At 42.5% G+C, this 14,622-nt stretch overlaps 1 protein-coding gene across 3 annotated transcripts in view; it reads right to left on the bottom strand.

Moving 5' to 3' along the window:
* SV2B (synaptic vesicle glycoprotein 2B) overlaps positions 1-14,622 on the bottom strand; it is a 65,240-nt gene that overhangs the window by 5,256 nt on the left and 45,362 nt on the right. For all 3 annotated transcript variants that reach the window (XM_063169891.1, XM_063169892.1, XM_063169890.1), the window contains exons 4-12: positions 14,283-14,434; positions 12,300-12,433; positions 11,478-11,567; positions 9,252-9,362; positions 8,073-8,161; positions 7,192-7,356; positions 4,545-4,678; positions 3,574-3,774; positions 711-870 (exon numbers count right to left, since the gene is read on the bottom strand). In XM_063169891.1, the coding sequence (XP_063025961.1) occupies positions 711-870; positions 3,574-3,774; positions 4,545-4,678; positions 7,192-7,356; positions 8,073-8,161; positions 9,252-9,362; positions 11,478-11,567; positions 12,300-12,433; positions 14,283-14,434 (1,236 nt within the window). The remainder of the gene's footprint in view (positions 1-710; positions 871-3,573; positions 3,775-4,544; positions 4,679-7,191; positions 7,357-8,072; positions 8,162-9,251; positions 9,363-11,477; positions 11,568-12,299; positions 12,434-14,282; positions 14,435-14,622) is intronic.

Below are 14,622 nucleotides of genomic sequence, written 5' to 3'. Positions count from 1 at the left end.
CTCCCCAAAGACAGGAGGACAAAATCTGCTCTAGATCTCCTCAAAGCTCTTCCAAGGGCTGCCTGGACTGGATTGTCACCAGACACCATAGTTCTCCTCTAAATTCTGTTTCACCCAGCAGCTAAAAGTCCACTATTTTTAATGTACAGTCCCTCTCCTTCATTTCTGGCTTGCCCCAAGAGTCTGAAAAAGGCAAAAAGGGGCTTATAATAATATGAGGAAAGATTTAATCCAGAGAACATTGTCCCAAAATCTCTTGATCTTCCCCATGTCCCAAATCACTCTGTCTACATGGTTTTCTCCAGGTTTTGGATTGGAGGGCTGCCCCGGTGATGAGGCATGATGAGAGGATGGGGATGCAATGTGAAAGGCCAGACCTCCATGCACATCCATGGAAATGACAGAGTACTTCTTTCATTTTAGAACTAGCTGATCTTTAAGGTCCCTTCCCACCCAAACCATTCTGTGATACCATGATTCTCTGATTCTTCGATTTATCAGCCCATAATTTCCATATGTCCACGTGATCCCTGTGTTCAACCTGCCATGCATGCAGAACTACGCTTGCGGAATAGCTCTGTTCTGACCCAGCACCACACAGCCCTGAAGGACTGGTGAAAGTGAAATAAATAAAAATACACAGCTTTTTTCGCTGGGAACCAAGAGGACTAGGGAGAGGGTGTGGATTAAGGGAGAAGTGTTCTGAGAACCTTTTGTCGGTGGGGTAGAGCTCCACGGTGATGACATCCAGGGCGTTCCAGGCGGCGATGCTGGCCCCGCAGAAGAGGCACTGCCAGCCGATCATCGCCGACTCGCTGTTCCCGAAGAACAGGAAGAAGCAGCACACGGCTGAGATCAGCATCGAGCCGCCTGCAGGGGGAAACCAACAGGAAAACACTGGCACAACTTGTTGCCTGGTTGTACTCTTCCCCTGACTCTTGCCGCCCTGAATTTTTAAGATTTTCTAAGCCTTATGATGCTTGCATCCTTGTAGCAAACTTTCTCGCGCACTTTCTGTAAATAGCTTATTGTTTTGCATGCTTTTATTCTTTTCTAATCTGATAGACTGTTGGTTTGTCCAGTGTCATTGGGGAGGTGGCACTGTCACCATTTTTTTAAGATTTTCTAAGCCTTCTGACGTTCGCATCCTTGCAGCAAACTTTCTCGTGCACTTTCTGTAAATAGCTTATTGTTTTGCGTTCTTTTATAGAAAAAGAGAAATTTGATAGACTGTTGGTTGTTCCAGTGTCATTGGAGAGGTGGCACTTTCACCCTCCAATCCACTGTCACTGTTAAAAAATTATAAATGTTAGAGTCAGAAAATAAAATTCCCTTTTCTTCACCCTGAGAACAGTGGTGTTTGCGCTCCTGTTGTTTGGTGTCCTATAGCCCCAACAGCTGAGCAAATACATTTGTTAAAGATGGCTTTCAAGTGATGGCATTTCATCCCAATAAGTATTAAATCTCTGAGGATCCAAAAACACCTTGATGCTGCCTATCTATCTGTCACTCTCTGATGCTGGAAACCAGCCTAGAAATGTTCTCAAAGTCCACCTGATCTTGCTGATAGTCCTGCTTTACAAAGACTGGGAAGACAGGCAATTCCAAGCAGGTTTCTAGCATCTCAGACTTCCAGATGGACCCAGGAAGAGCAGAGGCAAGTAAACATGAAAGTCAGTGAGGAGGAAGCATCACTGTGAAGGTTTTTCAACTTGAGTTTCTAGTGATAAGCTTGTGCGTTTCATATCGTATCACTTGACACATTTCTAGTCCCAATTAGGATAATTTACAGTCACTTGTATGAAGCACTTGAGGTCTCTTTTAATTATAAGAACATCATTAGATTTCATGGCACATTTGCACAGGAGCCATAATTTTATGAACATCACCGAGGGAGAAAGTGAGAGCATTCATGCTCAGTTAGGCACAGTTCAGATTCAGAAATATTAATAGCTACATCACTGCTTTCTACCCCATTGGGAATTTTCAACTGAAAGATGAAATTTGGGAAAAAATCAAACTATTTTTCACCAGAATGTTCTGTTATCACTGAAATATCCCCATTTATTACCAGGAAAGCAAACAATTTTCTCTGTTTGGTAGTTTTGGAGTCAATTTAGCACATCATCCAAAATAATTTGGATGTTGAATTGTAACTAAAATGCTTCAATTTGAACATTATGTTGCATCTTGCCACTGCAGCAGTGGCCTGCCTATGAAAAGCTGCTGTGCAGGACTCCTTGTCCCCTTCTCCTCCATGGTACAAGGCCAGACTACATCCCCACAGTGTGCTGTGGATATTCCCCCTGCTGCAAAAGACCAGCCCAGCACTGGTCTAGGCACTAAAAGATCTGCTGATTTGCACAAGATAAAGTTTGGCAGAACGTGATAAAAACAAATTGAAGCCCCAGCAAGGCGCATAACACAAAGGAGAAATTCAGTTTTCCTGTTAAGCTGACCAGAAATAATATGTTCCACAGAGTGATACAGGTGGGATGCCAGAAGGCTCTTTCGATTGGAAATTCCATAGTGAAGCGTTTTAGCATGTCATTACTAATTTTTGTCCTGTTCTCATCTTTTTGCAGGAGAAATAAGCATTTAGGGCTCCAGCTGTCATCTCAATTCCAGATGAAAATGCTGAAATGCTGACATGTTTGCAGGATGGACAATCTGATTCTCATCCAGCTTCCTCTAATTTATTTCTCACAGACCCTCTGGTTTGTTTGGGTCTTTTTCAAATTCACCACATGAATGCTCATTTTCCCTCAGTGTAAATTCCTGAGACAGTAATATTTTTCTACTTTAACCTGTCTGAAGGTGAGGCTGAGCTAAACCTTCCCTCTGTTCTCAGAGGAGAGAGAGGAACTCAAGAGAGTGATTCATCCCTTAGCCCAGAGCCACATCCCTGATTTTATTACCTTCCTTTGGCTGTCCCTCAGGGCATGATTCCCATATCATGGGATGAGAGCAAGGTCTGAACCCTGGAGGCTGCAACACCAGCAATTCCCAAAGTATTCATAAAGCTGATAAGGTGATAACTTGATAACTTACTCCCATGATGCTAAAGTGGGCTCCTTTCTTGGCTGTGACATGGTCAGTTAATTTACCATATGGTCTCTGAAGCTGCTTGTGCAATCATTTGAAAATCAGATAAAGAACCAAAAGAGGGAACTCCTAGGCTCTCAAGCTGCCACATCAAATAACCTTTGTGAATATTCATTGCTACAAGCAAAATGTTCATTTATTTATACAGAGGCTTTGGACTTCAGCAGCAACTCAACAGGACTAAGAGCTCCTTTTTTAGCTCTGACTCTGATTTGCTGAACACTGCAAAAACATGCAGGATTTGACACAAAAGGCAAAATAAATTACAAAAAAAATGTTACAAACACACAGAAAAGCGGGGTGAGGAGGTGGGGAGTAGATCATTTACTGCCATGGATCACCTGCCTGACCCTCTAGACTTTATCTTCTGCTCCTTTTGCTTTGGGGATGACAAATTCACACTGAGCTGGGCTGTTTGCAGGGCTGAGCTCCACCCTGTCCTGCCCCATCATCACCATCCCCACTCACCAATCATCTTTATCCTCCCAATTTTGTCCATGAGCAGAGCAGAGATGATGTTGCCTGGCAGCACAGACAGGCTGCCCAGGAAGCTGACCAGGTAGATGAGGAAATCATTGTCCTCCTCAAAGTCGATGTGGCAGCCTTCCTTCTCCTTCATGAAGGTGCTGTTGATGAGCCTGCAGTTGATGAATTTGTGTTCGTAGAGATCTGTGAGGGAAAGAGGCAAAGGCTTGACCCTGCTTGGCTGAACTCTCCTCATACAACAGCAAGGACCAAACCAAAGGCCCAAGAGAAGCTTCTCATCCAATGGAAATGGCCAGGGAATATTTATTTCAGTGGAAATTTATTAGAGATGCAAACTCTAGCTGAGTCTTTGGCTCCTGGCAGATGCAAGCTCATACGCTCCTTATATTTTTGGAGTCACCTGAATCAGTATCCCCATGCCACAAGGACAGGGCAATGCAGGCTTTGGTTCTCATAGCATTATCCTTTGTTCTTTATTAGAGTAGAAGTTAAGAGCTTTTTTTTTTTCTTATAAATTAGTGACTTTTTAAAGTGAATTTTATTAGTGCCTTTTGATACAAATTAGTGACTTATTTTACTGCTGACGATCTTCAACTGCCGGTGGATTGAAATTATATTCTAAGCCAATTTTACTGAGTAGAGCTGTAAAGTGCAGAGAATTTTGCCATCACTTTAACCTGCCTGAGCACAGAATTTGGCATTTCCCATACAGCACCCAGAGACATCAGAAGCCATGGGGTAAAAATCACTGATGGAGCCATCTGAGGTCTCATTCCAAATGCATCACACTCTTTTCCTCCAGCATCACTCTCATTACCCAGCACACACTCAAGCACACAGATCCCCACCATCCTTTCTCCCAGAAAGCAGATAAAATAGTTCTAATAAAATAGTTTCCTGATAAAAAAAAGTTCCCAGTTACAGAAATGACACCGCAGCAGGAATCCCATTACCGGTGTTATAAAAGACAGTAGAGATGATGGTGCAGTTTTCAAAGAAGGTCTCAGTGGATCTCACATCTTCAAAGTAGCAATCCTCAAATAATGAATCCTCAAATCTCACCTCCTTGAATTTCATGCCAATAAATCTGTGGGGCAGGAAACAGAACTTCACTCTGTGCTTTAAGATATTTTCTGTACTGTATAGGTGTGCAGTGGCTGTTTCAAGAGACAGAGCACTAATTCTAATTTCTAGTGTCATTTACAGAAAAGGTGTTGCTTCTGTGTTTTATTAGGAGGGAAGGGTCTGAAGAGTATTTTTTTAGAAGAGACATGGATCTTATAAGATTTGTGCAGTTTCTCTATTCCTCACAATAATCACATCTGAGAAAATGTGCTTCTAAAGCTGAGGGGACACAAATCCTCTCGTGTTCAGTTGTAATCTGTCTGAAGATGACAGAATTTCACTCAATACAGGGCATTTCCTTCATAAGCTGACCTTGCTGCCTTCCTTAGTCTCCCCCTTCCTCCATCATAAATAAAACCAGACATTATCAGGAGCCTATTGAGCCATTTGGTGAAAGGTTTCTGACAGTTGTTTAAACTCAAAGTGATTTTTTAAGTGAAAATGCAGCAGGGATTCTGGAGAGAGTGGGGAGATTATCTGAGTTCTGCTTGTAACCATCTCTGTTTGAGGTTTATTACTTACCATGTAATGAAAACGGATTTCACTAAAAATAATAAACAGTGTCAGGTGATTGATTTCTCCTCTGATGGGAAGTGTGACATGTCTGACCTGGCTGCCTGAAGGATGACACAATATTGATTTACCTGTGAGATTTTGCAGGAACACTGAGAAGATGTATTAGGTAATGCACAGACATGTTTAGGAGATGTAAGGAGCTATTAAGAACAAGCATTATTGCTCCAGTTAAAGAGGCCATGGCTGTCACCAGATGAAAAAAAGCCTTCTAAGATAGACTCTGCAGCTTAATTGAATTGAGCACTTTTAACACAGCATAACGTGATGGTTGTTTACACCTTTAAATGAGCACTGCAGGGCTTCTTGACTGAGCCTACTAACAGAAATTATTAATGCACAAATACCACCAGAAGATTATTCAAGTGTTTTGCTCCATGTAGAGGGTCTCACAGGTTACAGCAAAACTTAAGCTGTTCTGCATTTTCTCAGTGATGTATTTACTCCTTGTAATGTATTTACTCCTAAAGGCTGTTAAAAAACATTTTCCCTCCTGCAGTTTGCTTTCTTAACACCCAACTTTAGAAGACTCAGAGAGCAATGGCCTGGTGATCCATGGAGTTTTAGCTAACAGCAAACACAGCTGTAAACCATTCTGAGATAATTTCTGGGCATTACTGCAACATAGCTTGATGAGGTTTTGAGTATTTGAAATGGAGAGGGCCAAGGTGGGGGAATAGTGATTTACATCAGTTTTATGTCTTCAGCCAGCCAGTGCTGAGTATCCTTAATTCTCAATGAGGTTAGTGAAAATTCAGCACCTCCTGTAGGCATAAGAAAAATGTCCCCAGTCTCTAAATCTGACCAACATCCACTTCTAACCACTTTCTTTTGTGGGACAGGAATTGTAAGGCTAGGTTTGCATCATCAAGCTCAGCTCCTTGCTGTAGGGAAGGTGTATGGAAGGACATGAGGACACATGTTGGGGTCCCTCACAAATGTATATCAAATATATAACAAGGAAATTATTTCTGAGGGGATTGGAACAAGCTGGCTGGGCAATGGGATGTGGTTTCAGCTGTGAAGATTAAAACAATGAGTGTTTTGTGTAACGCTGAATATAGGGAGGAGCTGCCTCCAGCAAGGCAGCTGGAGCAGCATCCCGTTAGGTCTACCTGGGGCAAGGAGATCACAGAAATTACAGAGGGATATTTTTCCTTTTTATTGGGATTTTATTGGGATTTTGAATGGTAGTAATGGAATGACCAGGCTTTACACTGCTGTGGAACATAGAGTGATTGGGGACCAGGCTGGATGCAGAAGGAAAAACAAGGCCAGCCCAAATAGGAGGACACAGGGAAGAAAAGCAATGATGTTCTGCTGGAGCAAATGCACTGACTTCAAAGCACTAAAAGAGAAGGTGATTCATTCATTTTTCGGGAGACAGTGACTGCAGTGGGAGAAGCACCCCGCATGGCCATGGCCCAGCCTGCACTAATGGGCAGCAGGATGGAGACTGGGATAATTAATATAGAAGACTTCAAGAAGAAATAGCTTTTTATTTCGGAAATCCACCAGCAATTTCATTTCCAGTGGCTGCCCAAGCCCAGTAGATGTCAGTGTGGGCTAAGGCAAAAGAAGTCACCTCTGCACGCAGGGCTGCCCAGCACGGCCAGGGGGGCACTTGCTGCCCTGATCCCAGCTCAGGGCTGCTGGAAGCAGAACTCCTCAATGGCATCCCCTGGGTTCTGCAGAAGTCAGCGACAGAGGCAAAGTAGGTGGGAAAAAATGATTAAAAAATATTTTGTCTTTCAAAACCTGCTCTGGGACTTGAGAGATTTAGATTGAGTGTCCAAAAGAACAACAGAGAAGTTCAAGTTGATGGAAAATGGAAAAGAAAGAAAGAGCTTTCTAGAAATTTATTTCAGTTTGAATGCATCAAAGCAAATTCTTTTCACTTACTTGTCGTTCCTGTATTCCCCGTTTCTGTGGATCTGGTTTTCCAGGGTGAAATTGAAGGTGAAATGGGACACTTCTTCCTCATCAAAGATCTTCACCCGGGAATCATATGCCTCGTCTTGGAAATAGCGGATCATGTCAGGGAACCAGACAATAAGGCCATAGTAACTGCAGCAGGGTTGGGAGACACATCAGGACACAAGATTCTTCCAAAGACCCACTTCACAGCTTGTAAACTTGTTAAACTCCAAATGTGAATGCATTTCTGACACAAATTCTTGCTCAGTTCTGACACAGGACTGAGCAAATTGTTTCTGCACTTTAAGCACCCTGTTGATCTCAGAAATAAATTGGTCCATTCTCCTTCACTTGAAGCAGGACAATTCATTTTAGTTCCCCTTGGCTGGAGAATACAGAAGTGTTCTAACCTTGCTACCCATTAAATTAGCAGAGAATAAACAAACTGTCTTGATTTCTGTAAGTGTGCAATTCAAGTGAGAGTTAGGCAAAATTTACCTGTAGTTTAGACTTAGAATCCCCTGAGTGGTTTTGATCTAGACTAAGGAACAGCTGAGAGTCTGGTGGGGTTGTGTCTTTTTTGTTAGTGTGGACAAGATCAAATGAAAGATCTAAAGGTGAGAAAGTCAATCTATTACTGTGCTACCAACCACTTCTCAAGTCCTGATTTGTTCAGAGCGCCTTGTACTTCATATAAAGCAGTAGATTGATCAATATTTGTAGGAGAGCAAGGCTTAGTTCACAAAGGCTCTTTAAAATAAGACCAGGATTAATTTTGTAATAGTTTATTTACACTTGTAAATAAATATTCAGACTCTGAATAGTGCTTTAGCTTCCTGAAAAATATAAAGAAGTATCTTCCTTACCTTAAGGCCATTGTAAACCAAACCACAGCCAGCATCAGTGTGTTCATCCTGTACTGGGCTGTTAAACAATATAGCACATTGTCCCAGACCTACAAATCCACAAGAAGGAATTAGCTGCCAGGACACCCCAGCAGACACTTGACAGCTTAATTTCTGAGTGCATCATAAACCTAATGTCAGAAAAATGGATTCATTAGAGGAAGGTCAGATGTGTGGCTTATATTCAGTGGTTTTTTTCAAAATTATATTTATCGAGTAAATGGCTTACAAAAAATCACTTATTCAGCTCAGTGCTTGATCTGAGACCTTTGTAATGAGCTGGACTGCATGGTCAGGGCTGGGTATGAGGCAGTGTCTCTCTCAGGTTATGTCAGCAAATGTGGATATGAGATTGTTCTCAGGCCCTCTGACAACTTTATCTTTTCAAATATATGTATGGTGTCAGGAGTGCTTTCAAACTGAGATAGAAAGCTCTCTGAAGAGCAGAAGTCCAAACACAGCTGGCACTTTAGGAGGTATAAGGTGAAATCAGGTAGGGATGAAGCCAAGCAGGAGGCAAACCAAATTCTGCTCTTGACTCATTGCAGAAAATGCTGCCAAGAACATGAGGGGATGCAACTCCTCAAGCTCTTATCTTGACACATAAGTATAGTAATAGTATAGCATCTGCATTGCTATTAAGAAGGACTTTATTTTCAGCTCATCCTGCAAGACTAGACGTTCTAGCAATGTTTTCCACAGTCCTACATGGGCATTAGGTGAGCAGCATAGCAGGTGTGAAAGGTTAAATTAGCTTAGAAGACAATGCAATATTCTTAGAAACTTGGTCTCAGCAGGAACAAAGAGCAAGCACTTTCTGCCTCCACTGCAGGTGGTAATTCCACTTAAGGCCTGGGGAGAGAGAATCAATATTTATCTGCCCAGGAGGAGAGCCGAGTGCTTGGGGCTGTGGCTGCTCCTGGAAGCCCTGCACTGCTGGAAGGCAGTGATGCTCACAGGGGCATTTTGGAGCCTGGGTGGCAGCATGGCAGCTTGCACACATCTGCACAGAAAGTGCACTCAGATTACAGCTCTTTGCAAAAACCAGATATTCTGAGGTGGGAGTCAGGGTTTTAAGGTAGAATGACCTGAAGCAAAGAGGCACGGGAACACTGTGTGAAGTTTTTTTCTCCTCTTTACCTGTTTTAAAGTAGTCGTGATTCTGACCAGCCACCGCTGGTACCAGGTCCCTGTTGAGCTCTGGATTTCAATAAATTCATCTACTTGCTTTGGAGTTTTGATATAGGAAACCTAGAGGAAAAAGAAAATAATGGAAAAAAATTAGACTGCAGCTTCTATAATTGATCTTGGGTGGATTTAAATTCCACTGTTTTCTGGGCAATGTTTCCACCTAATAACCCCTATTATTTTTTCCTTCAAAGGTAGCATTAGCAATTGAGCTCATTGATTTAATTACAGCAAGAGAGTATTAACAGAAATAAGCCTTGCTTCCTTCTTTTCATCTATCCCTTCATCCTCTCTCTCTCTTCTCTTCCGTGAAATATTTTAAGTACATCATGTCCACTTCAATCTTTCATTTGCTGGCTAATGTACCTGTATACTATCCTTATTTCTCTATCTTCAGATTCCCACTACAAATCAGGACTCAGAAAATATACTAAAAACTGTCTCCAAGATCAGTCACTTGTACTCAAGCTGTGTCCTCAGGATTTCATTCTTCTAAGACAACTAGCAGGAACACTTCTCATTCAACATCTTTTAAATACCACTGACAGAACTTCTATGACAAATGAATGTGTAGATAGGAATCTTTGCAGCTGAAAATGTATCCTGCTATCAAGTGAGCCCACACAATGCAACCAGTTTGCTTCACCAAAATAATCTGAATTTTCACTGCTGAATACCTGAACTGGACTGCTCAGGAAAACTTACAAATGTATACCAGAAAATATTTGCTTAGCAAATTTAATTAAAGGACATAGTAAAGGAAAACAGAACTGTTTGTAAACACATGGAGGAGGCGAAAATCTGCTGAATAAATTTCTGAGTGTGAGCGAGCGCCTTGGCTCAGCTCTGGAGTCTCCGCATTCCTCTTCCTGGCAGTGATTAAATGTCAGATCTGGGAGCTGTCCCGTACAGGCTGACTCACCACAAACTGACAGCTTCTGGCCTGTCAGAAAAGCACAAACCCTGGCAGTTTGTGCCACACCAGGAGCAGTGATCAGCCTCCTGTGCCAGGGGTGTCAGCACATCTCGGCTCAGCCTCAAGGTGCGCTGCGAGCTCAGCTCTTCCCCTGCAGTCACGGCTCTGTGGCGTGGAATAACCAGCACTAATGGGGGCTGTACAGCTGCTCCTCCATTCTCCTACTCACCTCAGACTCTCACAGTGCCCTACTTTGGGAGATATATATGTATATATTCATATATATTTATATTTGAGATTAGTTTCCCAGCTCGGCGTTACAGCAAAGCCGGTGATGGATTTGAAGAAAACCACTTGTCACCTTTGCTATCAGGGCTTGCATTACTCAAATGGTTGGTAGCCTAAAAATAACACATGTTCATTAAGATCCTACATGAACCTGCTTGCAGTTGTCATGCTCAGATAGGAAATTTTATTTTCCTTGAAGGATCACTGCCGAGGGGCACAGTCTCCTGACAGCCCTTCTGAACATGGAGCGTTGCTTTCCTTCTTGATCAAAAATACATGTTTCACACACAAGTGTATCTCCTTTATTTCCATCTTTTAAAAGCATCTGTGCTCTCATCTTTAAAAGAATAAATCAAGAGTTCTTCCCTGGCTGGCTCACCAGGATTTTAACACTGAATTATAGTAATTTGCAGCTAACCCCAGCATAAACCTTTCCTCTGAATTTACTGTTAACCACTCTGCTGGTGTGACCTTTTTCACAACAAGCAGCAGGCCAATGAGTAATAGCCACTCATCCCACTTTCCCTTGGAGAGATTAAAGACTGGATATGAGGCAGGTGGAGTTGGGAAAGCTCATTAGAAAGTACGGGAAGTTTAATCAGACTTTGATTAGAAGCCAGAATGGAGAAAGGAGTGACTCAGGTCTCCCACATGGCTAATATGTCTCTTATTTTGTTTTAGTCTCTTAGAGCAAGCTAATTAAACACGTGCATAATTGAGAAATCACTGGTTTAAAGGATGTAGAATAACACCAGGAATGAAGAGTACTTGCTCCAATTGACATATTTGTCTAATTCTTGGAAAAACAGACTGACATCTAAGCTTAAACCCACAAAATGTTTCTCAGAATCCATTTTCTGGCTGCTGGGGGAGAGATTACATTGAAAGAGTCCCAAGGAGAAATAAAGTCATGCTGTGCTGCACTAAGGAGGGTATGTCCAGCTTTTCTTAAGCAATGGCTTTGCTCAACTCACCGTAAACACCCTCTCTGGCTCGCCCTTGGCACGCATGTTGGTGTCATGGACTTGCTTGAGAATCATCCAAGCTTCATCATGTTTACCAATCTGAAAACACCAAAGAGAAGGAAAGCAAGTGTTCAAGCTGCCAGCTCTGTAATTTGTCAAAGCACAGAGAGAAAGCAATTCTAGAGGTCCAGCATAGTAGAGAGGGACACAGACAGCCTGGGCGGCATGAAACCCAAAGAGCTGAAGGCATGGTTGGTATTCACAGAGTGCAGCATCTCTGTGCTGGAGAAAGGAATTGTCCTAAAACTGCCTGAGGCAGAAAAATGGTCAGGGAGAGAGCTTTAAAAACACATAGAAGAGGAGATGGATGAGGAGAACTGGACTCTCATCCCACTCTGCTAAAGACTTGCAGGCTTGAACTATGTATTGCTACATTTCCCATCTGTGGAGATACAGAAATTTGCTTAAGATTTCTGAGGTTTAAGTATTTTACTCAGTGAAATGTACTTTACCCTTTGCTCTACCACCAGGATTCAGCAGTTCCATGCCCAAACTCTGTGAGATGTTTTCAAAGTGCCTTTGTTGGACAGATAAAATTCTCATCTCTCACTACCTTCCTTCTGTACCCCATGTGGCAGTGACACACTGATCATCAGTGACTGACCCCACAGTCTGCAACCTTTGGGGTTCAAGCAGTCTGTGGAGCTGGGGTAGACACACAGGAGTGGCTTTGAGCTTGTGCTCTATGTGTTTGATGGGACAAAGACAGACAGACAGCAGCACATTAGGGACCTGCCATCCTCTGCAGGTATCAGAGATGAACCACCTTACCTCCAGCAAAAACCGTGGGCTTTCAGGCATGAATTTCAGCGCCACCAGGGAGGCGATGCAGGGCAGGGCACACACCAGCACAAAGACTCTCCAGCTGTGGAAGTGGTACTTGGTTCCCATACTGAACCCCCAGCCTGGAAACAGCAAGAGCCAACAAGTGAAAATACTGACCAGGAGCTCTGAGTTTTCCTCTGCTCAGAACTTGGCAGCTCTGTATGACATGAGGGCAGGTTGAAAGTTTGCTGTTCTTAGTGCTGGTGGCTCTTGGAGGCTCGATAGCATGCTCAGTGGATAGCAGCAAGTTTATGTTCATTACAGAAATTGGAGCATGCTCAGGCTCTGCCTTTTAAAAACCTTCTTTTGTCTTTGAGTTTAGAAATCACCCAGTGATGGGAACAGCTCAGAGCAGCTGTAGGCAAGTAAGGCTGGAAAATGGTGCAGGAATAAGGGCCATAACTGATTGCTTCTCAGTGATGTTAGTGAAGGTTTACAAAGGTTAAATCCTTGATCTGAGAGGCACTTTAGAGACAGCTTCTTCCCATCGCCTACATCACATATGTATTTCACATTTCATGGAAGTGAGCGAGAAAAGCAAATTTATTTTTTTTCCAGACCTACAAAACCTGAGCTGGGGTTCAAACTTAAAAACGTCAAAATCCTAATCCTGCATTTGAGATACCCCTTCTCCTGCTTTTTTCCTGGTGTTTGACCAAGTTAGGTGTTCCCCTGCTAAGAACTGGAAAGTACAGCCTCATTCTCTTGCATTGCTCCATTCACTCTCCCTAGGCTCAAATCTCATAAGGAGTGTTAAAATAATTTTTTTCTCCTGTAAAAATTTTATTCACATAATAAGGAAATCATCCAGGAATGGGTTTTGCAGAGGTCTCATCTGAGCCAGTCATGGTGTTCTAATGATTTCACAAAGTTCCAAAAGAGTAGGGGGAACACTGGAAATCAAAAAAGAAGCTACAAAAACACAATATCAAAAAATCATCTGAAAAATAATTGTAATGTAAATATCTAAGGGCTTTTAAAAGCAAATGTTGTTGCAGATAATAGAATTATTTCTACCTGAAACCACTAAAGTAAGTTTACCTATTTCTTCCAACAGTCTCTGTCACATCAATCAAAAGCATGAATATTTCTTTATACTGAATGTGCTTTAAATGTGCTAAAAATGAAATGATAGATAGGTAAATGTTAGTGGTTTCCTTTGTGGGTTTTGTGAACTGTCCTACTTTCCTCAAACAGGATTTTGCAAACAGCTGGTGTCACTGAATACTGGGGGAATTAATCTTTTCCAGTAGATATTTGCTTCTGGTGTTTCCCTAAGTGATATACACAAGTTACAAGGAATTCCATGCTAATGCAGACTTTTGCTTCTCAGAGCACAAGTAAATTTCAGTTTACAGCCATCTACTTTTTCATTCCCACTTCCAGCTGAGGGCAGGGAACCCATTCCTCTCCTGCACCCATTTAGGCGAAGTCAGGAGTGACTTCAACCCATCACAAGCTGGGCAGGTGTGTCACAGGTACACAGCCCTGACAGTGTGGACACTTGGCTAAGGGAAAGCACATGTGCTGTGCTCACTGCTGTCATCCACAGCATCCAGTGATTCCCTGATTAAAGTTGCTTATTTTTGATGACTGGAGCAATTTTTGCCATATAATCTCAGTCTATATTTTTCCCTGAATGAGCTGACATTTTAGATGAAGAGCTCAGGCTCCAGCAGTGTAATTCAAGGGATGTATTTGAGACTTCAGATGGAAAGCAGCCCCATTCAGTCCTATCTACAGCCTCAATATCCATCAGTCAATCGTACAGTCAATCTATAAGACCTTCTGTGAACACTTCAGGTATCTATTTATTTTCAGTGCTATTTATGCTGGGATGTGTAAGAACTGTCACTACCTGTGCAAGGGTTTGGGGTGGTATAGTGGTGCAGGAATGTGGTGGTGTAGAAATTCAAAAGCACAAATTACCGTAATGTGGGATGATGCTCCAAGCCATTGCTGAAGCATAAATGCCACCAATCATCCAGAACATGCAAAGCCAGCTCAGGTGTTCCCCCCTCTTCTCACGAGACAGGAATTCAGAGAAATAGGCAAACACGATGGGGAGGGTGCCCCCAATACTGAGGAGAAAAAACAGCACGTGAGAAAAATGAGAGTCAGCTTCGATGTGTTTGTGGTTAGGATTGCATGTTTAATGAGGGAAGGTCACACTCACAGATGGGCTGCTCAGAAGTGAGACTTCTGAGGAAAAATGCAAATCTCTCTTTGGCTGGACTGGCTTTAGATGTCAAAGATGAACAAGATCCTT

Source organism: Melospiza melodia, chromosome 15, assembly GCF_035770615.1.
Source record: "Melospiza melodia melodia isolate bMelMel2 chromosome 15, bMelMel2.pri, whole genome shotgun sequence".
Lineage (NCBI taxonomy): Eukaryota > Metazoa > Chordata > Aves > Passeriformes > Passerellidae > Melospiza > Melospiza melodia.
Note: the sequence above shows the minus strand (reverse complement) of the source record. Positions and strands in the feature narration are given on the sequence as shown.